General features: G+C 46.2%; 1 protein-coding gene across 3 annotated transcripts; it reads right to left on the bottom strand.

Moving 5' to 3' along the window:
* Positions 1-644: 644 nt before the first annotated feature.
* On the bottom strand, positions 645-24,279 carry Fgf1 (fibroblast growth factor 1). Of its 3 annotated transcripts, none has more exons than XM_032885859.1 (4): positions 24,026-24,279; positions 16,379-16,581; positions 5,752-5,855; positions 645-1,289 (listed from the first exon to the last, which is right to left on the bottom strand). In XM_032885859.1, the coding sequence occupies exons 2-4, from the start codon at positions 16,545-16,547 to the stop codon at positions 1,095-1,097; spliced, it is 468 nt and encodes a 155-aa protein (XP_032741750.1). In that variant the 5' UTR covers positions 16,548-16,581; positions 24,026-24,279; the 3' UTR covers positions 645-1,094. The 3 variants fall into 3 exon arrangements, with proteins under 3 accessions (XP_032741750.1, XP_032741751.1, XP_032741753.1); XM_032885860.1 differs by having other exon boundaries at positions 645-1,286; XM_032885862.1 differs by lacking the exon at positions 645-1,289 and adding an exon at positions 8,110-8,271 and having other exon boundaries at positions 5,767-5,855.
* Between the last annotated feature and the right edge of the window lie 327 nt (positions 24,280-24,606).

The following is a 24,606-nucleotide window of genomic DNA, read 5'->3' as shown; positions in this document are numbered from 1 at the left end:
AATATTCAGGGACACCCAGGCGGTGGAGACAGGAGAGTATTCTCTGGGGCTGCTCTTAAAGCATGGCAGGGAAGCCAGCAGGATCGATGGGACCTGGGGGCCCTTTCAAAACACAGAACTCCCCCACAGCAGCCCCACCAAAGCAGGCTTCATATTCCTACAAAACCCTCAGAGGATATGAGTGCATGTGCCATCGTACTGGGACGCCCATAGCCCTGATTTCGTGGTGGCCAAGCACACGGTGACGTGGTCTCACTTTTTTTTCCTCTCTGCCCCTCAGTATAACATCTTTCTTTTTAGGTGCTGACATCCACAGCTGAAGCCATCCTTCCTGTCTCCTTGCTCCTATACTCACTCTTCAGACCCCAGATCTCTGTGCTTGCCCTTACTAAGAAACCATTTCTGGGGTTCTTTCCCGGTTTCCTCGGTAACTTGGTAATGACTGCTGGGCTGTGGGTTCATCCCGATTCCTGTGTCTTAAAACCAAAATCCAGGACTTAAAACCAAAATCGAGTATGGCATTTCCATGGTCCACCTAGAAGCCTGGGACCTCAGAACAGAGTAAGGAGGCAAAGTTCAAAGTCCTGTCTGTACATGGGGGTGGGGTGGGATGATTTTGTCTCCATCATAAAATTCCTTCAGCCTTACTATCAGTTCCTTTACTGATATTTATGAGGTGCTGGTAGGGGGAAGGGTAGTCATGCTAAGTGCCTGGGGGTACTCATAACCAGGGGTTACTCAGAAGGGGAAAGAGCATGCAGCTACTAAAAGAACCCACTTCTTAGACCCCTCCAGATGCTACACATGGCTCCCTTCTTTGTATCACGAAGTCCAACTTGTAGCAGGTACCCTGAAGCATCTGGATATCCAAACCCAGACCTAGACTGGCCAGCCAGTTGTCCCCTAGAAGTAATTTGGTCCCCGTGTTCCAAACTGTGCTGGGGTGGTGGGGAAGGGCTCAGCGGAAAAGTGAACTGGCTATTTAGAAGCACTGCTTACAAATTCAGGCTCTGTGGGCTGAGGGTTAGCGCAGCCAATGGTCAAGGGAACATTTTAGGGTCAACCAAAAATAGGGAGCACCCAGAACAGACTCCTTAGTCAGAAGATACCGGGAGGGGGAGAAACAAGATGGCTTTCTGGCCGTAGTGAGTCCGAGGACCGCGCTTACAACTCCCGTTCTTCTTGAGGCCCACAAACCAGTTCTTCTCCGCGTGCTTCTTGGACGTGTAAGTGTTATAATGGTTTTCTTCTAGCCTTTCCAGGAATAGGCATTCTTCATTTGGTGTCTGCTAAAAGGATAGAAACCAAGGCGGGGAAAGCACAGTTAGTGAGTGCTGTTAACCAACGGTATGAAAACCTGCGTTTGTGTCTGTGTGTCTGTGTGTATGTATGTGTGTGTGCATGTACATGTGTGTGCATGCACACAAGCACACTCACACACCCACTCATCTGTGGAGGTCAGAAGACAGTTGGTGTAAGCAGTTCTACATGTGGGGCCTGGGAATCTAACTCAAGTTGTCAGACTGAACAGAGTCTTCCTTCACCCACTGAGCCGTGTTGCCTGTTTGTGAATTGTACTCTGACGGATTCACAAGGAAACCATGGGATGATGGCTCAGCAGCTAAAAGCTCCCCTGCCTCCTGCCCCACTACACAACAAGTAAAGAAATAGTAAAAATGTTTTAAAAGCCACAACTTCTTTAAAAAGGACCCCCCCCAAGCTAAGTACCTACGTACTAGGCACCTGAGGGCATCTGTTGCTTGTTTACTTGCTTGGTACAGAGACAGAGATTAAATGCAGGACCTTGTACATGCCAGGCAAGTGCTCTACCACAAAGCTGTCTTCCTAGCTCTCCACAACTGTTAACAGTTCATGAGTACATCCCCTATTTCTTCAAACATATAGATTGTATAAGGACCTATGCATATACATTTATAATCCTATAAAGGTCATATTATCTGCTGTGTTTTTAAAATAGTTTTTTGTTTTCTTTTTATTTTTTTTCCCCAAGGGTTTTTCATCAGCCTCTGCCTCTTAAGTGGTGTAATTAAAGGCGTGCACCCACAGGCCTTAGCTACTGGGCAATAAACTTACGAAAATGTATTCAATATCCCTACCAAGGAAAAGTGAAGTTAAAATGTTAATGATCACGAGTGGTGGTGCACACCTTTAATCCCAGCACTCAAGAGGCAGAGGCAAGCAAATCTCTGAGAGTTCAAGGCCAACCTGGTCTATGGAGAAAGTTCCAGGACAGCCAGGGCTGATTAAATTCCAGGGTGGCGAGGCTATTACACAGAGAAAACTCTGTCTCTAAGAAGAACAAGACAAATCAAAAAATTTAATCATTTGTTAGTTATGATATCTTTCAGAGTATGGTTTGAAGATAGGTATCAAACTCTGAAACACCTCTCTCTGTCTCTATTCTACCCCCCCCCCCCAACCTCTTTTCAATTTGCAGTACTCTGCAAACTTAAATCTCCCCACATGCTGGGCAAGTACTCCACACTAGGCTATATTCCAAACAAACATGTTAGTTACCGTTCATCCAACAGTTTCACTTCTAAGGAAGTTGGATGAATGTAAAGGGTGGGTTTTGAAGGACTGGCTATTGTGGTTAGAACTATCTATGGCAAGGTGATCAGGTGAGGGGATACAGTGCCCTCCTCACAGTAGATCCTGTGCAGCTGTAGGCTTTTGAAATAGCCCAAGCATATTAATAGTATGTCTACTTGAAAAATGTCTTATCAGCTGATAGTTGACCTACAATCTATCTGGTAGGAGGGGGGAAAAACCAATGTTTCAATTATTTTTTTGCACCAGATTTTGGATTTAAGTCAACAACTATGTGGGAACTGTTACGTTGGACACTGTCCTCTTGGTGATCCCTCCATATCTGACCGTGTGTTCTCGGAGTCACGTGATCCGTATGGACTCTTTACCCACAGTTGTGATTTCCTTCCTCATGGTTTATGATCAGATCATTCATTGTTCTGTATGTGTGGGCATGTTTGTTTTATTAGGGTATAAGACCTACCAAGCAGAGGGGTGGAACCTCATTCCCCTTTATACACAGAGCTTTGCCGATGATGTCTCCTCATTACCTAGGAATAGGTTAACGGAATTCTTTCTTTCTTCCTGCTTGGGCAGGAGCCAGATTCCCGCTAAGCAAACATCTTACTACTAAGCTTCATCCCAGCCCCAGAGCTAGCTTTTATTAGCAAGGAACTAGGCAACAGGAAGTGTTCAGCTTCTTATTCATTTATAGTCTAGGGAAATGACACCTGGGTGAGACATTGTGGACCCTTCTGGAACAAGATAGGATGTAAATATAGTATTTAATTGAATGACTCGGCCTCCGGAGGAACTTGGTCCAGACGCTCGTGCTGGGACACGTTGTTGAGACAGAAGGAATGAGGAGGCACTTTTAGACCGTGTGGGTTGTCATGACCCTGTAAGAGGATCACCCTGTGGTGGCCCTAGCTGGGGGGTCGAGCCTGTGTTCAGTGACGAAGGTGGGGATGGTCACGTTCTGCACCTGTTGTTCTCTGTCACATTGGTGCAGCCGGCGAGCAGAGGGGCTGAGTCATGGCTGAGCTGGCAGACATCTCGGAGGCACCACGTCCTTCAGCCTGCCTTTGTGTCTTCTCGCTCTACCCTTGGCACTGCTGAGGACGTGCTCCTCAGCTCTTGATTCATGCCTCTTGTCGTGCTTGTTCCTATTTTTATATTTAGCACACTTTCCCCCCAATTACTTAGGTGACATATACTCATTGTGGAAAATTTGGAAAATACAGGAAGCCATTAGTGTATGATAAACCCACCCACTGACCGTCCCTGCAGATAACTATGTTAACATTCTGTTATACAATGTTTCAAACTAAAGTCTTTCAAAATAAAAATATCCCTTCTACCCAAACCTCAATTCTGAATTAGAATGGATGCATGCCTAAAATTTGTTCAGAGCACTAGGTAGAGCCTTTAACTATGTTAGAATAACATGCCAAGATCGTATTTGGGTGACTTACAATGACCACAGTTGATGCACGAGGAGAAGCTTTTTCCCCCACCCCTGCATGACACTGGTTTCAGGTAGTTCTCCCTCAATATTTGTATTCAAGTATAAAATACTAGAATCAATGCCCAAATTAATTAAAATTACAAAAAGCCTAAAGCCGTGCCACGATCTCTAAGACATAGTGAGTGTTCGGGGTACACAAGCTACTTGTCTGAGAGGCTCTGTTGCCAGAAGCTAGCGAGCCAGCTCCACGCACGTCTCCTTGAACATTCTACGTGAGGTTGGTACTGTTGGTCGCTATAGACAGGGTTCACAGTGGACAAACAGCTTGTCAGAGTAGGAGAGGTGTGAGCCTCATTTGTGAGCTAGGAGGGAGTGGTTGATCGGTTGACCGATTTGATGGCCGATTGGAAGAACTGCCTTAGACTATTTCCAGTGCAGCGGCAGTCACTTGCCCAACTCCAACCACCTGATGTCACCTTCTCCGGTGACAGGATTCATCTCCTGCCCTCTAGCGGTCTATGGGAGAACTACACTGTGTCCGCACTGGAAGGCTGCTTGTGCCAATGCTGGTTTGGCAATCTGATACCTTTGAAGACCAGACCAGACTAAACCTGCCCTACAGACTGCTTTTTTGTAGGCATCATCTTCCCTAAAGGGAAAGATTGGGTCACAAATTACAGGCAAGATTCTCATAAGTACTCGGATACAGAGAAGGGAACACTGAATCGAAAAGCTTTGAAAGTTGGTTTGACCTCTCTGCATGACACCCAAAGGGGTCAGTCAGATTGCCTCTGTTTCTGGTCCTTTCCCACTAAGACAAGGTTCGCTCAGTCAGACCAGCACTCCAAGAAGGAAGGTACAGCTTGAGGGCCTTAGCTACCAAGAAACGATTCCCATGTGACTCATTCAGCCCTACATCCTGTTCCTTACCTACAAATGAATGTCCAACTGACCTCCTAAAATTTGTTTAACATTTTAGGTGATCCTGGAATGGAAGACGTTATCTTCAAATTTTAGTACAACTGATTTTTTTTAAACTTTAAAGGACCACTGTAGCTTTGACTTTTACTTTTATAAAAATGCTTGGGAGATAATATACACAGTAAAGCTAACTTTAGTGTCCCGTACCTACATAAAACAAGACAAGACAAAAAACCCATCAGGTACAGGGGTGTGTTTGTCCCAGCACTGGGTACCAGAAGACAGGTGCACTCTGGGATTTTCTGGCTAGCTAGCCTAGTCTACTTGGCAAGTTCTAGGGTAGTGAGGGACCCTGACATTTTTCTTTAAAGCAGACATCACCTGAGGGCTGACACCCAAGGTTGTTCTCTGGTCCTCAGGTGCTCATGTGAGAGTAGGTGCGGCCCTCACCTCCCAGGCAGAACATCAAGAGACACACAGAACCCTCACTTGACTTGAACCATTTTTGGATTGAATGAATAAGGTTGGTCGGATTGGGTATTTTGAAATGAGTGCCTTTAAAGTTACTAAAGTACCAGTCATCCTTCCTTTTGCCTTCGTCCGTACGATGATCTGAGTATTTTGAGAGAATACCACAAGAAACTCTTTTATGTTTGTGCCTAAAATACAGCAAGGTGGAGGGCGGGAATCGGACTGGAAAAACCAACAAACAAAGACTAATTGACGGTGTCTCATTTGCATCACTCCGAGTAACAAGACTTCTGGAAGCCTCAAGCCTTGGCTGAGTCTGGAGGCGTCAGCCTCATACTTACCGAGCCGTATAAAAGCCCTTCGGTGTCCATGGCCAAGTACTGGCCAGTCTCTGTACCCTTTATATACACTTCGCCCGCGCTTTCCGCACTGAGCTGCAGCTGAACTGGAATGAAAATAACACAAGTAAAAGTCAACAAACAGAGCACTTCTGCCAATAGCCCTACAGCCAGAACAGCCGGCCATGGAAAATTCTGCTTCTCCGTCTTGTAGAGCTCCGAGGATGAGCCCTCAGTGAATCAAAACAGTAGTTTCCTTTCCTTTCTGCCCCAGGGAGAGCTGTCCAAGGGAATTACATTCCTGAGGGAGAGAGAGACAAGGGCTGGCTTGCCACCCGTCCAGCCTGTGTGCAGTCCTCTGTCACCTGAGGGGAAGTAACTACAGGGTACTGGTTTCCCTGGTTCTGCTGCCCCAGAGTTCTTGGAGTACAGCAGTTCTTGGTGAACAAGCAGTGGCAGCTGCTTTAGCTGTCACCCTGCTGGAGAGAACCAGACCTTTGAGGCAGAGAGGGACATGCGGTCAGAGCAGCCCGTGCTCTTGACTGCTGAGCCATTGCTCCAGCCTCCAGCTTGCTCTTTTTGCTAGTTGGCTCATGCTCCGTTCTGTAACCATCTATATCCTAACAGTTGGCCACATCCTGATGGATGAGCTGGTGTTTTCCCCTCCCACTTTGCTCTCCTCATCCCCCAATTCACGTACAAGTGATAAATAGTTATGTCACCCCTAGAAGATGTACCTCTCTGTCCTCGGAAGTCTGCTTTAGAGACTCAAGACTTCATCCAACTTCCTGTGGTGAATAGAGTTTATTGAAATTATAGGAAGGGAGCTGGGAGTCACTGGCTTCCATTTCTACTGGTCTCTCTAGCTTCGGTCATCCCTGAGAATATGGACTTGAAGCCATAGGCCAAAGGACACCCTGGAGCTGCTCTCTCCAGCTTCATAACCACTCACTTACTCCCTCTGCTCTACCCATGAAACTTTAAGTGTGTGTGTGTGTGTGTGTGTGTGTGTGTGTGTGTGTGCTCGCATACCTATGTGAGTGTGAAGATAGAACAATCATGGATGTTGTCCCTCAGGTTCTAGCCACCTTGTCTTTTGAGATCGTCTCTCATTTGGTCTGGAACTCTCTGATTAGGTTGGGCTGTGGCCAGTGAGCCCAGAGGCCTGCCTGCTGCTCTATTCCTCCCCACTGGGATTACGAGCGTGCGTCATGACACTCAGCATTTCCACGTGCGTTCGGGCAGCTGATCCTGTGTCCTCGTCCTGGCACGGCAGTATTTTCCTGACTGTGCTGTCTCCCCAGCCCTCACCAAACTCTTCTGTACCCAAGCATCCTTGCACATCCTATCTCTGTCTGGCACCTTCTTCCTCCAGATGTTTGCAAGGCTGGCTCTCCTCCTCCTCCTTCAGGCCTCTGCCTAAATATTTTCGCAGAGAAGCCACTCAAGGGGCTGTGACTCTCTGCAGTGGGCACTGTGGTCCCCATGCCTCCTCGTGCGCACGCATCATGCAATTGTCTCATTACCTAGAGCTTTATCTGGGAAGCAGAAAGAAAGGAAGGGAAGGAATTTTGTCTGCTTGCCTTGACCCCTTAGGTTCCTATCACACTGTACCACACACAGTGTCCAGTTGGTCTCTGTTGAGTGAATATCACCAGGCTAATGTTGACAGAGATGGTTCTGCCAAGACAACCTCAACAAGCTGTGGTCTTTGAGTTGCATTTCCAGCACATTCTCTGGAGTTAATGGGGCCAGGATGTGAGGCATAAGGCCCTCAACTAGCCTAGAATAGGAAAACCCAGAGGTATAGTAAATTGATTAGTGGAGCCCAAGACTTGGACAGGGGAGGTAGAAGAGGTTAAGAAGCCTTGGGGATTCTTTTTTGAAAATCAAAAATAGTAGAGATGTTTGTACAACTTTGTGAAGAAAAATTGTAAGGCCAATAAGATGGCTCAGCTGGGTGAAAGGCACTGTTTCGCAAACCCAGTGACCCACAGTAGATTAGGAGGGGGTTTTGTTGTTGTTGTTGTTTTTGTTTTTGTTTTGTTATTGTTCTTTTTGAGATAGGGTTTCATGTAGCTCAGGCTGGCCTCCAACTTGCTACAGAGCCAAAGATGGCCTTGAACTGTCAATTTTCTTGCCTCTATTGCCCAAGTACTAGATTTACAGGCTTGTGTCTCCATACGCAGTGAGAACCGTTTTGTTTGTTTGTTTGTTTGTTTGTACAGCATTTAATTTCCTAGTTCTGCCTCTTGCTGCAGGGCTAAGTGAGGGTAAGTTCTTTCTTTCTGTGAAATCCCATCATGGCCTCGGAAAGGTCCGAAGGAGGAAAACGAGAAACAAGAGCTGGGGCCTGCTTACCACATGACCTCGGCCCTCAGCCAGGGATGGTCTGCTGGAGAGAGTCGGCTCAGGAGTTTCCTCTAGAAATATTATTTCTCCAGGATGTCCAAGTTTCATAGCTCATTTTCACTGGGTTTCTTTCTGGCTGAGTTTCCTGCACACTCATTTCTGTGAACGGGGCTGGCAGGAAGGCATACACTCAGCCCACGGTCTCCCTTCAGTGACTGGGTGTCCAAACCCTGTGGAGGGGACTCTATTCCAGTCCTGCAGACCCACACCCTCCCAGCTGCTGGCTGTGTGACCTCAGAAAGACGCAGGGACGGGCCACAGAGCACATCCCTTCCTCCTGGAGCAGCGGAATGGGGACCAAGATCAAACCCCCCATGTGCACAGTGCCAGGCACACTCCCTGCTCTACAGGACTCAGGAGACAGACACACAAACCCATGACTCAGCAGCTTAATAACAAAAGCAGATACACGTGTACAAAGGACAGTTAATGTCACTGGCCCTCCCCGGCCCTGTGACTCTGTCCCTCTTCTGCCATCTCTCCCACCTTTGTGGTCGTAGAGAGAAGCTGGAGATAACGTCCAGTGAAGAGAGGGAAATAAGAAATCCCTGATGACAATTTCCTAAGAAGCATGAACTACTGCAAAGTGTAAAATTCACCAGATGCCAGCCGGGTGTGTCTACAACTGCCCCAGAAAAGGTGGACAGGAGACTGGGGATCCATAGCAGGGATGTGCGTGTGTACGTGTGTGTGTGTGTGTGTGTGTGTGTGCGTGTGTGTGTGTGTGTGTGTGTGTGTGTGTGTGTGTGTGTCTGATTCATCCCCATGTTCCCTCTAGTTCTATAAAATTAGTTTTGCAGCCATCTCTGGGTCCTGGGTTGATTGCATTTGCTGGTCTTTGGTCTGTATCTAGTGCATGTTTTTGTGTTGTGACTGCATACACATGAGCTATTTATCAAAGATTCACCGTCTCCCACAATTGTTCTGCCTCTCAGGGGTGGAAATGTTTTAAAGGTCTGTTTTTAGTGAATGGACAGACTCCCAGAGATCAAAGATTCACTCTTTCACTCTTTCTCTCTCTCTTTCTCTCTCTCTTTCTTCCTTCCTTTCTTTCTTTCTTTCTTTCTTTCTTTCTTTCTTTCTTTCTTTCTTTCCTTCCTTCCTTCCTTCTTTCCTTTTGCCCTCTTTTTTTGAACAAAGATTTTATTTTAGGTGAGTACACTGTACACCGTTGCTGTCTCTGTCTTGAGACACACCAGAAGGGGGCGTAGTTGTGAGCCACCATGTGATTGCTGGGAATTGAACTCAGGACCTCTGGAAGAGCAGCCAGTGCTCTTAACCACTGAGCTATCTCTCCAGCCTCCTTTGTCCTTTATTGTGTGTGTATGAAGTGTGTATTGAAGGGGGTGTGCATGCTGTGACTTAAGTGTAGAAGTCAGAAGACAACTTTCTGGAGTCAGTTCTCTCTTTCCAAAAGCTTTACACAGATTCTATTCAAAACAAAACAAACAAAACCGCATTCAGGTTTTAGACTTGCAAGCAAGTACTTTACCTACCAAGCTACCTTGCTGGCCCAAAGACTCAATTCTTGCTCCTGGTGATGTCTGAAGTGATCTGTGACCCATCTCAGGCTTGAGTACAGGGAATCCATAAGATGCAAGCACCCTTAGGACCCAGAAGTACCAGGGGTGGGATGCGGATGAGATGGGGAGTCACAGGAGCCTACATTCTCTGTAGTCAACACCCGCCACCAGGTGAATGGTGTCCTCACTGGGGAGAGACCTGCTGGGTGTACACAGGAAGGGCAGCAGGCCTGGCCATTTCAAGGTGCTTATTATTGAAAAACAAAGTGCACAGCTAGCTGAGTATTTCCTTTAGCTCAGTTCCAAGATGGAGATGGCAAATCTTGATTTAGCAGAACAGGAAACAGCTTTCTAAAGACAATCTTGTGGTCGATAGGAAATTTCTTCAGAAATTCAGAGCCTTATAAAACTTGACTTGAAGAGAGTTGGAAAAGGCTTATGTGGTAGATTTTTTTTTTTTAAAAAAAACTATCAATGTGTTACTCTGTAGCCCAGGCTGAATCTGGCAGTTGCAGTGATTCTCCTGCCTCAGTCTCCCAAGTACTGTTATGGCAACCATGAAGTGCGGTCTCCAAGTGTTTGGTGGATCTGTGGCCCTATGTTTCCTGAGGAGATGCAGGCTTGTACCTTTAGGTGTTTTGTTTTGTTTCTGGTTTTGGCTTTTGGTGCTGGGCATTGAACCTAGGACCTGGTTTGTGCTAAGCATAGATGTTGAAAGGTGTTGGTTTGAGAATACAAAACATAAGTGTCAGCCTGAAATGTACGAGATCACCTTGGTGGCTTGCACTCCTGTTTTACACTCAGTGTTCAACACCCTGTGGTCTCTGGGTGCTTACAGCTCCTTCTGAAGAGGAGCCCAGCGCTTTCCAGAGGCTCCACCAGCCTCCTCCTGGGTCCTAGTGCTGTCTATCTAAGGAATAGCTAGCGTCTGTTTTCCTGTATGTGACCATTAGCTTCCACGCAGCCATAACCAAAGCTTCTTCATAGAGAGGTACATGATCCCTTACTTTCTAAGAGCAGAAAGAAGGGAAAAGAATCCAAGGCAGCTAGTGCCAAGAGCGGTGAGCTCAGGGGCCACACCCCTGTCCACGCCTGTCCTGCGCTAGGGATCTTTACTGCTAAGGCGACAGCTGGTATCTTGGGCTGGGAAGCCAGAAAGGAGGGCCTCGCTCCTGTGTGGCATGGCCTGCCCTTTCTGCCTCCTGCCCGGGGAGAGGCCACAGAGATTACGTGCCCAGTTTATTCTGGGTTGGAGACTTCCCGTCCTTGGTTGTGTTTACTCAGAGTGAGGTCAGCCTCATTCAGAACTCAGCCAGGTTGTTTTATGTCAGTGGAGTTTATAATTAAAGTGTAACCACAAGCCAGGCTTTGCAAAACATTAAAAGACAGACAAGAGGAAAAATGGACTGGAGGGGGGAAAATTCCAGTGGTTTTCAGTGTGTGTGTGTGTGTGTGTGTGTGTGTGTGTGTGTGTGTGTGTGTGTGTGTGTGTACATACATATGGAAAAGAGTTTGTGCTAACATTTGTGAAGGTGTCTTGTCTTTTAACATCTGGAAAAAAAGTCAGTGAATTTTTTTATTTAGTCCAGAGATTGACTAACACATTTGCGTATGTGTTCATTCCTATGTATAATGTAGCTTCTCTAGAAGAATTCCCCTGTAATCAAATAAGGGGTCTTGGGTTAGACTCAGGGACCTGGGAGGCTGATGTACCACATGTGGCAGGCTGGTGTACCCTGTTGGGGGACATTCCTTCCTGTAGGCCCGCCCCTCTCTCTGGCTACAGCATCAGGGCCCAGACCTCCCCAATGTGGTTCTTTGGAAGGCTGCTCTGACTCGGAGGCCAAGCTGGGGGGGAATAGATGCCTTTGCCATTAAATGTGGATTCCCATCAGACCAGACAACGGAAGTCTGGACTCCCCCCAAACAGTCTGCAGGGAGGGATTTCACTAGAGTGTGGTCTGCTTGGATCCAGGGCAATGCAGTAAGATCCTTTGGACCAGCAAACTCCCCTGGTGCCTTTAGGATGTGGCTAGATTTATAAATATTTGATTGGCACATACTCGGCTGAAGAACATTTCCATCTGTGTGGCGAGAGTGTGGAGGATCCCCCCTCTCCTACCCCCGGTCTCCTTCCTACGTGCTGGGGGAGGCTGTAGGGCTGTAGGCTCCACGAGGAGGCTGGAGCTTAGGGATGTTCAAGAGTGGGGTGGCCTTGCTGTCTGTACAGCTGCTCTTCCAGTTGTTGATCTCATGGAAGAGTAGGTCCTGGCATGCCTTCTCCAGAGAGGACACTCTGGCAGACAAGCTGCATAGAGCTCTTGACATTGGTGGCTTCTGTGCCATGGAAGCCAAGCGGGAAGAACCTGATGGGCTATGGCATGGGCAGGCTGTGGCTCTGCGGCAGGTTGCAGGCGTTCCAACTGACAAAGTCCCAGAGAAGCTGGGGTGTACAGTCACTGGAAATCCTGTGAACAAGCTGAACATTTAATTTCATGGCCAGCTATCAGTCTTAGGGAGGAAGGCAGTGACAACCATGGGGAATGTCACCGTTTTGAACATTTAGGGGCCCAACAGTGTGCTGGACACCCTCAGAATGATCACATCTCACATCCCTAATTTCCAGGGACATAGATAACTGTTAGCATGCCTGTCTTCAAGACAAGGAAACTGAGGCACCGAGAGGAAAACCAACTGCCACAAGGTGGCCCAGCTCTGGTAAACACAGTGTCTGTACCACGCGCTAGGATAAGCGCACCAATGTAATTAGTTTGTGGGGTGAAAATGTTAGTACCAGGGTGGTGGGATCCTCAGGGAGAGCAGGTTACTATTAGGACAGAGAAATAATTTCCACACGCTATCCCTGTGAGGGGCTGGTCACATCCTGTTAGCTTTTGGGTTTTCAGCACAATGGTGACTAGCGACCTCGGAGGGCTGTTGTTAGCTAGGAATGACCTGTGCAGGGCCTCGCGTGTGTCAGTGCTTGACTGGCATTTCTTGAGATATTGTTGGGTTTAAATTTCTCTGCCAACAATGCAAGTCGGTGGCTCATTAAATTCAATGCTCACCGGGCACTGAACCAAGGGACAGTCAGTACGCTGGGCACAAAAGCTGCAGTGTGGAGCATTAAGAGCCAGAGTCCTTGTACTCAGGCGGCCTTGCAGGAGAGACGTCCAGTAAATAACTGGACGAGTAAATGCAGAAGTGTAGCTGCAAGGAGAGACACCCTGGTCTGTGGCGTCTCTCACACACTCCGTGTCAAAAGTGGACACTTAGCTACTTATCTCTCGGGAGCAGCATTCTGCTGTCAAAAGCAGCCTTTTCATGAACTGCATCTCCATGGATTCCAGAATCGGCAGCCACCGCTGTGCACCCATCTCTGTCAGGGATCCTGTGGCAGTGGGTAGCTAGCATTGTATCATGTGCGGATAATTGCCTGCCGCTGTGTCCCAAGCCTTGGTGAAGCCACGAGCTCAGACCCCACCTCTCTACAGGAATCTGATTGAGACATTTCGCTTAGGTCTATTTTAGGATAGTCAGTGCACAGCATCCTCCAGAGGTTGATACCACGGACAAGGTACCTGGGAACTGTCTCTCCCAAGGGTAAGCCAGACAAATCTGAATAATCTCCTTACTTTGCTCACAGCAGGTCAACTCATTGAGGACAAATAGACACCGTGAAAGGAATTAGTTGTTTTTTTTTTTCTTTCCTGTTTTGTTTTGTTTTGCAGGGCTCCAAAGCAAGTTGTATTTTGTGGGGTTTATTATTTACCTAAGTATCTGACTGGCTTTTAGGGATGCTCTTCCTTCAGGAAGCTTTGGAGGATGGCTCTGCCTGTTTCCACAGCTTTTCATTAAACCCAGACAAACCATTAAAGAACAGAACTCCCATTTGGCAGTGGTGGATCATGGCTTTCCTGGGGTTCCACTCCAAACTGCCCAAAGCTGACTCTGGTTCTTGTACGCCTGAGGTCCCGAACAGCAGTGCCAATGCTAGGCAGAAGAGGGCGACAGAGTACCCTGAGTGTGGAGAGAACCTATGCCCCGATGCCCTCTGTGGCAGGCTGATTGGTACTGTGAGGGCCACAGAGTGAGGCTAACACTCGAATTCCAAGGGGGAGGAAATTGAGTCTCAATGAGATTAAAGACTGCCTCAAACTAGGCATCTGGGGAATTAGAAGACGCATCAGCTGGACAGCTTGAAGCTTCTCTCCCAGAGCACTTCATACAAAACCGAGAGAACATTAGTTGTCTGGTTAGAAAGTGGCAGGGTAGGGCGTGAGTGTCAGCATTCCAGGGCCCTGACTGCAGAGAGTGGGCAGATTGTCTATTGTGGTTTCAACTGGTACAGGGCAGATTGCTGCCTACTTACAGCAGGATTGTCTTCTGTCCCCTTGGCCCTTGTTCATCGTTTCAGGGTCAGTGAACAATAAGCTCATATAACTGCTTCAAATGTTGGCAGAGAAGTTCTGAGTTAAAGCCTCAATCCAGACTCTGGCCCTTTGTCCCACATTGTCTATCCATACACTGCAGGGGGTCCGTAGGCTGTGGATTGTAGCAGCAACTTGCTGAGCCCTGGGCCAGGCAGGCACTGTGCCCAAAACAGTTACTGTATCATTTCATTTAACTCTCCCAAGAAACCTGTAGTCAGTATTCTCACCTTTTCACTCAGAAAAATAAGGTTTGGAAATGTGTGCCTAAGTTCACACAACAAATACTCATGAGCAATGCCTGGTTCCCAAGGCTTCTGACAGCTTAAGCTCTGTAGCCAAATCCCATGACAACCTGTCCCAGTGTTATGCACGCAGAGACATCCTATGCTGCCATTGACAGGGTGATCATAGTGAAGGCGCATGAAACTTTTCCAGAAACCCAGAGGTTGTAGGCTCTTGTTACTCCGAAGTTTAAGGTTTCCAAGAACCAGGCAAACCTTAAGAAGCCTGTCTCTGTGATCGCCCATTGGTTAAAAAAAAACATTGTTAAGACTAGGTATAAACATTTAAAGTCAGAGGAATTATATATAAAGCTCCATCCCCTGAATTGTGTTACTATGTTATACTATATTGCTTTCTGGGGAAGGAGGGGACAAAGCTGTCACCCGTCCCAGTTGCACGTGCATCTGAGACTGCATGGAGGGGTTTCTCTGAAACCATTGCACTGAGTCTGTGAAGCGTGGCACCAGGCACAGTTAGACACTGAGCACACCAGCCATCACACCAGCAGTACAGTATAACAACAGGTCTTCTTCTCATTCAGACATGAGAATACTGAGCACAGGCTTCTTGGGAGAGTCATATGACACACATAATACAGCAACATAACCTTTGCTTCAGACTGTCCTCCCCTGCACCTCCTGAGCGGTGAGATCCTAGAAGGGTAACACCAGGCCCAGTTTATCTATGCTGGGCCTCCCGTGCTAGGCAAACACTTTGTCAACTGGGCTACATACAGCCTCAGCCCAAACGTGGCTTCTTTTAATATTCTCGAATCTCTATTTTTGGCTCGTTCTGGTACCTAGTCTTCATAAAGTGGAAGCCTGTAGGAAGCCCACTTGAAGACAAGCTATCAAAACAAAGCCCCCCAATCATAATCATAAGCCTGTGCCAGCTGCAAGTCTGAGCATGTGCCTTTTGGGGAGTGGGAGGGGACAAAGCCATCACCCGTCCCAGTTATATGTGCAGCTGATACTGCCCGGAGGGCTTTCCCTGAAGCCATTGCACTGAGTCTACAAAGTGTGGCACCTACACCAGGTTCAGTTAAACATCGAACACACCAGCCATCACGTCAGCAATCCACAGCCCAGTCTCAAGCCCGTCCTATAGGACCTTGCTTCCACCCGTGCTCTCCCTCGTCTCCTGATTTCACTCCTTGGTTTCCTCTTGGCTTGTAGCATGGCTGGCTCTTGAGATTGCTGTTCCTCTAAGCAGAGATCAAATCTGACTTTTGGCTTCCCTACAACAGCTAATATCCTAGTGGTACTTAGGGAGTCTCTGACTCTTAGTAAAAAGCAGACACCTACTATCACACGTACACACACATACACACACACACGCACACACAGCCCTGCACTACATGTACTGGCTAGGTAGGTTCTTTCCCCCATTTATCAGTGTGGTCTGAAAGCTCGGCTGCAGGCTGCATTAGTGTCTGGAGAATGACTTTACCCCTTCTGCATACTTCAGCCACATCTGCACAGTGTGCTTCAGGAAAGCTGCGTAATTTATAATGTGTTAGTCTGTGCTTGACTGGGATTCTCAAATCCAGCCCAGTGGAGACATCACCTGCATTCTCTTAACTTGAGATTGAACCCATATCTTTGTTCAGGATTTCCCATCCCTGCTCATTGGGTTCTTCCCATCGTAGGGTGAACAGACCCTTGTCTGGCTGGGGTGGGGGGAGATCTTATGTTAGTTTATAGACCTGGGGGTGTGGTGCTGTGACTAAACTCTGGCAAAAATTATATCAGTTCAGCAGAGAATCCTCCCAAAAGCTTGCAGTAAGATTAATTAGCTAAGTGATAGTCCTCAGTTCCGTCCAAAGCCAGCCCCTTGGTATATGTGCGTTTCCTTCCTTCAGAGTGCATTCTGCCTACATGGAGCCTTGGAAAATGGATACCTGCACCCAGTTCCTGCCCTCTTCCCATGTTGGACCAGGGAAGACAAAAAGGCATGAGTGTAATTCAGATGACTGCTTACTGTGCTGGTCGCTCCTGTCCCTGGTCCCATCCACGGTGCCATCGGGAAGGATCCTCAAGAAGTGGCCCCCGTTGCTGCAGTAGAGCAGTTTGGGTTTTTTGTAGTTTCCTAGAGGCAGATTGAACCTCTCGGTCAGGGCTGCAAAGGTTGTGATCTCCCCTTCGGCCATGGCTCAGCAGCAACCGACGATGGTGCGTTCAGGACTGAAAGAAATCAAACACGCCTGTAGACCATTCTTCCAGTAAAGGGGTGGTGGGCATTTCAGGAAGGGAAGGGTCACTCAAGGTCACAGACTGCTCAGGTGACACCCAAAGTGGATAGGGCTGTGGGGTAGCAGGTGGTAGAAGAGGGGACAGTTCCTGGCCTGGGAGAGGTTTTCCAGCCAATTCTCTCCTCAAAATTGGACACAACTTTGCAACCTACTAGATTTTTTTTTTTTTTTAGAACTTCAAATTTAATCATTTTGTCAAGAGGTAAAAAACATTGTCTTAGTCCCTCCTTCTGGTCTACACATATCTTCAAATTAAATACTTAAGTTGCACTAAAATAACACCTGGGGTCTGGCTAAAACCACAGAAACCAAGAGGCCGAGGTTGAGGTTTTCCTTTCCACCCTCACATTGTTTTCACTAGGTGCTGCCAAGCCGGAGTGGGGTAGAGGGCACAGATGGCCCTGGCGTTTGGACACCTGTGAACTAAGGATACTGCAGGGCCAACAAAGGGTTAACGTGTATTGCGACCACCTAAGTTTGCTGAAGAAAGGGAAGGGGGCAGAGAGAAGGGCTTGGGGAAGTTTTAAGAAGCGAGCATTGCACACGGGACACTTTGTGAGACAGAGCATCTTGAAGGCTGTGTTTGGCCACTGCTTTGTCATAGTCTTCCACAGACCCTCTTATCGCATGGCGAACTCAGGTCTGTCCTTGTGCCCAGACGTCTTCATCTTAATGGTTTTCTAATGCAAGCTGTACACAGATATAACTAATGTAATACACTGACCCTGAAATATACAGATATATACTAATTAATATTACACAGAGTCTAACACAGAATACCTTATAAACCTCTAACATTATATATATAATATATCTACTATATATAAATTCATAATTATATATAGTATCAATTGTTGACATGGGGGATTTGAAAACAAAATCAATAAGAAATAGAATTTTAAGCCATGTATTTGCCCAAATGTTTAGGAGAAGAATCTGATAACTACAAAGACAATGAAAATTTTTTGTTTTAGTTTGTCTGTTTCTTAAAGAAGAGTATATATATATATATACACACACACATATATGAATATAATACATATATAAGTGGTTTTATAATAACAATGATCATCAACAACATATTTTGTGCTAGAAGATAATATTTATTAATTTAACCATGATCCTTTAATGTGAAAGCTAATACTCCCATTATAAAAAATTAAACCGGAATGGAGAGACAGCTCAGCAGTTAAGAGCACTGACTGATCTTCCAGAGGTCCTGAGTTCAATTCCCAGCAACCACATGGTGGCTCACAACCATCTGTAATGGGATCTGATGCCCTCTTCTGGTGTGTCTGAAGACAGCGACAGAGTACTCACATATATAAAATAAATAAAAACCTTTAAAAACTCTTTAAAAAGTTAAAACAAAGCTTGGAAGTGTTAAACCACATGTGTAAGGTCAGCAACGAGAAGATAAATCTCGGATGAGTCAGTGAACACAAAGCCCCAGTTTGCCCTTAAATGCTGAGAAGGTTGCTTGATTTCATTAATATGAACACATTGGGACCAGAAGTGGGGTTTTACCCATCGTATCAAATGTACACCTGCTCCCATGACTTGTCTTTTAGTTTACTGTCCTGATCTAAGTGATCTATTTCCAACAACTTCCTTTGCATCTGCTCTCTCTGTAGCAGGGTTCCACATAGCTGCTCAGTCCTGAAGAAACTCATGCCAGGAGCCACCCACAACCCCACATCCCATGAACCATCGAGTTCTGCACAAGTCCTCTTGGGAAACTATTTGATCATAAACCCAAGCATCAATCTGGATAACTTATCTTTGTGACCAGAATCAGAGCTTGAGTTGGAAGTGTCTACCTCTTTTCTCTGCTCTTGGTACAGTCTCTGACCCCGAGGTCCCACAGACCAGTAATCGACTTCAGTTTCAGTTACTGTTTGGGATGCCCTAGCAAAAACTACCCCTAATTTAAATATACATGTACGTTCAAAGGCAGATTATCACGAATGGCTCCTCCACAAAATGGCGCGTTGTTCTTACCACATAACACAATAAGAGGCAGAAATTATTATTTGCATCAGCTGCAGAGGGAGAGTTTGCCTTGCATGGCACATTATGTTTTCCTTCCAAATTCTCAATACTTTTCAAACATTGCCCTTTCACCTCAAGCTTTTGGTCTCTTTGCCCACCTCCCCCTCCTCTCTCAACTGTTTACCCCACTCCCATTCTTTATTCTGCTTCTTTCTGAATTACTTCCCCCCACCCCAGAAGTGCTGGGGAGTCTCCAGCATACTGACTTTTTTTGTTTGTTTGTTTTTGTTTTTGTTTTGTTTTGTTTTGTTTTGTTTTTTTGAGATAGGGTTTCTCTGTGTAGCCTTGGCTGCAACTCACTTTGTGAACTCATAGAGGTCTGCCTACCTCCTCAGTGCTGGGATTAAAGGTGTGTGCCACCACTGCCCAGCTCTGCATATTAATTTAACATGCTCTGTACCACTGAGCTCCACCCCAGCCCCCTGGATCCCCTACGATATAAGGCAATATAGCTCTTTCAAGTGGAACTAACGTCACACGCCTCACCATTAGCTGGTAGATTTCCCTTCCTGACAATGTCATTAAGAGATCTTATAATTTCTTCTTATTTCCATTTATCCCCCACCACTTCCTAAGTTGTGTACTTAGGTTTCTGTATAGGAAACAATATCCACACTGGTATTGATCTTAGTAGAGTAGAACTTTCCTGTTGTGTCAAGGTCTCCTCCAATGGTAGTTTCTGATGGCATTTTCTATACTTACTAATGTGTATTTAATTTTCTATGCAGGAGTCCAATGGCTGTGACTGCTATTGCCAATCTTAGGAGAGTAGAACTTTCCTGTTGTCTCAGGGTCTCCTCCAATGGCAGTTTCTCTGTGTGACGTGGGCCAACTATGTGTCAAGGATGGCCTTCCTTCAGTCCCAGCCAGCAGTGGCTGTTCGGATCTTTCAATAGTGCTGGGCATGGGTTTGGCTCTCCCTGCCTGTATCCTTGCCTCTATCAGTTGGGATGAAAATGAACAGTTAGATGCGCCAGAAGGCTGGGTGGGGCTGGAGGTACCAACTCTGGCTAAGGATCATGCTAACGTTCTCATTTACATGTGTGTCTAAGCCATGCATTCTGAACGTTAACCCCTCAGAACCTTCAATAATTCAGTGACATTGGCCAGCACCCAGCAGGTCCCTCTGGAATGCAGTGAGAACTGTAGTATCTACAGTTCTTTGTTCTCTGCCTGCTCCTCCTGTAAGCGGGACAGTCATGGGATGCTTGTACAGTTCCCATGCTTCCCTCTTCTAACGCTGTAGTTCACATGTTGCCTCCTTAAAATAAGCCTGGCATCGCCATGGAGCTGCTGGCAGCGGCAGGAATTCACAAATCACCTGAAGCCAGAGGGTGGGGCATGGAGAAGCTCTTGTTCTTAATCTTATTTGCAATTTATCTATATTTTAAGACTTGGACAGTCCAAAATCCTTTGGACAATCCATTGTTTGCTAATGGATATGAATAAAGGAAATATATGGCATGGCAAAAACCATAAGGCAGCAATATTAGCAGGTCCCTGGGAATTTACACAAATTGCTTCCATAAATGGATTCATCAACTAAGTGAAATCAGGCATCAAGTATAACGTGGATTTGCAAGCCCTGCTTTTCATGACTGTCGTCTGGTTTAGGGGCTCTCTGGAGAGGGGATTTTCTGTGTGGGAGATGGGGATGATCAAGTACAATGGTCGCCCATTCATCCTTTTACATCAAGCTGGCTCCTGGATTTGGGACACTGCTGAGATTTTAGGTAAGCATGATGATTTTCTTGGTTTGCCGGTGACAGAAAAGTGAGAGGAATACTAAACCAATTGGAATGTCTGTGTTAAAGCTGGCAGAGTCAGTCAGCGCTGGCCTTTGGGTCTGACACATGAAATGGGGAAGTTTATACCCTTGCCTGTGAACTCATGTCATTTCTCCATGTTGGATACTGAGTATCTACTGCACAGCCCTGAGCATGCACAAATGGGCCGTGGGAATGTGGCTGTGCCACTCGCTCAGGAGATGTTTCGTCTGATGATCCCCACGCTACTTACTGCACAGAACCCTCTAAAGGGTTAAACAAATTCAACATTTCAAAAAGCACTTGGAAAAGTATAAAAATGTGACCCCACCTGTTAGGCATAAGAGCACATGGTTTTATTAAACCGGTTGAAGCTTGGTGTGTTCTGGGTCAGCTTTACTTAATATAGTTTTTTTTTATTACCTTCTATAATAAATTAGCCAAGCTTTTCCTCTTATTAAGTCATAAAGGTGATAACAGAGAAGATGAAGGAGGCAAAGATTAACCACTGTGTAAAGGAAAATTCAAGTCATTGTTGCAGATTCAGATATGGAGAGTTATGGAAGTGACTCTTGGGACTTGGAGAAGGGTTTACAGTTCTGAGAACCAAAGAAGACAAACATTGACACCTGTAGGTCTGTTGTAACCCCCATTGCTGTTTATGCAACAGAGACTATGCAATTGCATAAGGCCATTAAAAAGAGAGGGTTTCTAGTAAGGTTGTTCTCAAACCTAGCACATGTAAAACAGGACTTAGCTTCAGTTCTGTATACTGTTCGTGTCTCTACAAATGAAACCATCCAGAAGCCTTAATACTACCTCTGGAGATGTTAGCTCACTTTAGATTTCATTAAGTCAGTCGGGTATGTTAAATCTTAAAAATAAATACAATGCATTTTCAGCTAACAGCTAGAAGGGTTGAGAGGGACGGAGCAGAGTAAGTAAAACTGAATTTATACAAATTATCCAAAAACAATGAAAAGGTTAAAATAGTGTTCAAAAGTAGATGAATAAAAATCAATTCAAACATATCTATAGCCACAATAAATGGGCTAAATTATTTAGCTTGGGAACTCTTTAAAATCCATATAGGCATATATATATATATATATTGATTATAAGAGATGCATTTAAAATATAAGCATACAGAATGGTTAAGGCAAAAGGGTAAAAACTAAGCCAGCTTCTGTGGTGTGCACGGTACAGACAAGTCAGCCAGCCTCAGTCTTAAAATAACACAAGAGGAACGAAGCAGCAGCTTAGATATGGGAGAAAATCTTTACAAGTTGACGAAATGATTTGTCTGCTGACAGACTATTTATATCTAGGATATATAAAAAGCTCAGAAAAGTTAAACAAGAGAAAAACGACCCACTCAAAATATGGGCTAAGGAATTAGACAGAAGTTCTCAAAAGTAGAAGCACAGATGAGCAATCACTTTTAAGAACTGATCACCATTCATAGCCGTTAGGGAGGTGAAAGAGAAAACTACCTTGAGATCCATCTCACCCCACGCAGAATGGCTGTCATTCAAGAACGCAAATGGGAACGCGCTGGTGAGGTTTAGGGAAAGGGGAACTCTTAGTGACAGTGGATGGGATTGGAAATGCAGCTGATGGCAGCGTAAGCCATGCAGGACTATGCAGATCTGTGTGGACGCTTCTCAAAAAGGTGGAAATACAACTTCCATATGACCCAGCTGCACCATTCCTGGGCAGCAGCCAGAGCACCCTGTGTCCTGTGGCAGTCACTTGCACAGCCAAGCCCATTGCTGCTGTACTGACAATGGCTATGAGATGAAGTCAGACGTTAATCCGCTGATGAATGATATTGAAAATGAACACATGCCAAAGGGGACTCTGCACACCCATAAAGAAGGGAGGAATATGAAGTTTATAGGAAAAATGGGTGGAGCTTGAAAATATCACATTAAGTGAGGTAACCGAGGTTCAAAACGATTGCATTCTCTCTGGTTTGGAGATCCTGTCTTCTACCTTTTGTATTGTGTATGCTTATGTGAGCACCAGTGTGTGCAGAGACTAAACACTGGAAAGAGGGCCATGGGAGGGGACAAACAGGTTTTAGGAAGAGGGAAGGTAGCAGAACATATGCTATATGAGTGGAAGGAGGGACGCCAGGGGTGGGAGGGTTAAGCAGATATAAGGGGGAGGGAGAGAGAGAGGAGGAGGTTCAAGTAAGGCCGGCCCGAGGTGAGTACCTAGGACAGAGCCGTGAAGATCAGATCTGTCAGTAAAGTGCCCAGTGCTTAAGGCTGAGGCCATATGTTCTGATCCCCAGGGTCTATGAAAACACTGTGTGATGTAATCTGTGATTCTAGGGCTGGTGAAGCAGAGACAGGCAGGTCCCTGGGGCTCAGTGGCCAGCCAGCCATTGAGTGAGCGCCAGGTTCATTGAGAGACACTGTCTCAGAAAACAGTGCAGAATGACGGAGCAAGACGCCCACTGCTGACGTCTAGCCCATGCGTACACCCACGTATACACAAACATGTACCCATACCCCACCCTGCCACACACATACATTCTCTCTCTTTCTCTCAAATAAGTAATTTAAATTTTTAAACATGATAGACAAAAATGATAAAAGGTTAAAAGTTGCCCTGGCTACATTGATATGAGATAAAATAATTCCAAAGTAGAAAGAATGATTAAAAACACTAAGGAATCATCTCATAGTGATAAATGGAAAAACCCAACAGATAGACTTGAAATTTCCAAGTTCATGCATATCCGATGGACACAGCCTCAGTAGATTCAAGATTAAAATTGAAAAAAAAAAAAACAAAAAAACAAACCAACCAAACAAACAAAAAACAAAACAAAATAACAACAAAAAACCAAGACATTGATAACCTTACAATGATGGTAAGACTCTCTGGTCCCCCTTTGCCTTGGATAATAGCACCAACAGGTAAACCTACAAACAAGGATGCAGATGATGGACCGGCATGACCAGGGTCTAACTGAGTAGCTGTCTGAGAGGATCTTCACTTACCAACCAAGTGAACACCGTTACTCTCAGGGATCCGTGGGATTTTATTCGCGGAGATCTCAAAAGCAAGACTCAACCGGGATAAAAGCATTTGTTTCCCCAGTCTATCCTTTGAATAGAAACCACCCCCACCCATCAGATGGTGGCAAGGCCCTCTCACCTTTTAACGTTCCCACGCAGCTTCCTCTTTTCTCCCCTGCCCATCGCAGACCCTACACAGCTCCCACCTGGATAGCTGTGGCCTGTGAGCACCCTGGTCTCTAACGACACTCATTCATCCCTGCTTTTCAAGGCCTCCCCACCTCAGAAATCTGAGGATTGCTCCCTCCAGAGCAATCTGCTGCCTTGAGGAATAAGTGCAGATTCCTGTCATGGCCTCTGGGACTTTCATGATCTGGTCTCTGCCTAACTCTGTTGCCTGGTCTTACTGGCCTTTTTATACCTTCCCCTCCCCCTTTATACTTTTCCAGGCCTTATCCCAGACCCCACAGCAACAGGATCTTTCTCTCCCTGACCCCCCACACCGGTCCACACCACACACACTCACCAGGTCAGATGCTGGTTCTTTCGGCTCCTTCAGCAGCAGTGAGTGTCACTGCCACCTGCGTTCCACTGTCACATCCCTCCAGTGCATTCCTGCTGCTGTGGTAAGCACCAAAACCTTGCTACAGCCTGCGGGAAGCCCAGGCCTTGGTTTCCCCCACCTCATCTCCTATCCAGCGTCCTCTGCAAACCTGCCTTCTACTTCCTAGAGATTACTGCCCTTCCTCCCACCCTGGGCAGCTTGTCCATGCCCTTCTCTCCTTCTGGAATACTTTCCTTTTCCCTCTGCCCCGCCTACCTGGTTAACTGCTCCTTTGTCTTCAGATCATAGTTCAACCAACAGTTCTTTCAGAAAGCCTTTCCTGACTTCTCAGAACTGAGCCAGGCTCCTCCAGTCCTCACAGGACCACCTCCTATTCGTCTGGAAACCCTACATCCATCTTCAATTACACCTTCATGCTTGGGATTATTTAATTAATATTTCCCTTCATGGCTGGGCTGCCAGCTCCACAGAGGCAGAAACTGGTCTGTCCTGCTCACCATGGCATCCCACAGGCTGGCAAGATGCCTGGCACCTAACGGGCC

This window comes from Rattus rattus, chromosome 15 (assembly GCF_011064425.1).
Source record: "Rattus rattus isolate New Zealand chromosome 15, Rrattus_CSIRO_v1, whole genome shotgun sequence".
Classification (NCBI taxonomy): Eukaryota; Metazoa; Chordata; class Mammalia; order Rodentia; family Muridae; genus Rattus; species Rattus rattus.
Note: the sequence above shows the minus strand (reverse complement) of the source record. Positions and strands in the feature narration are given on the sequence as shown.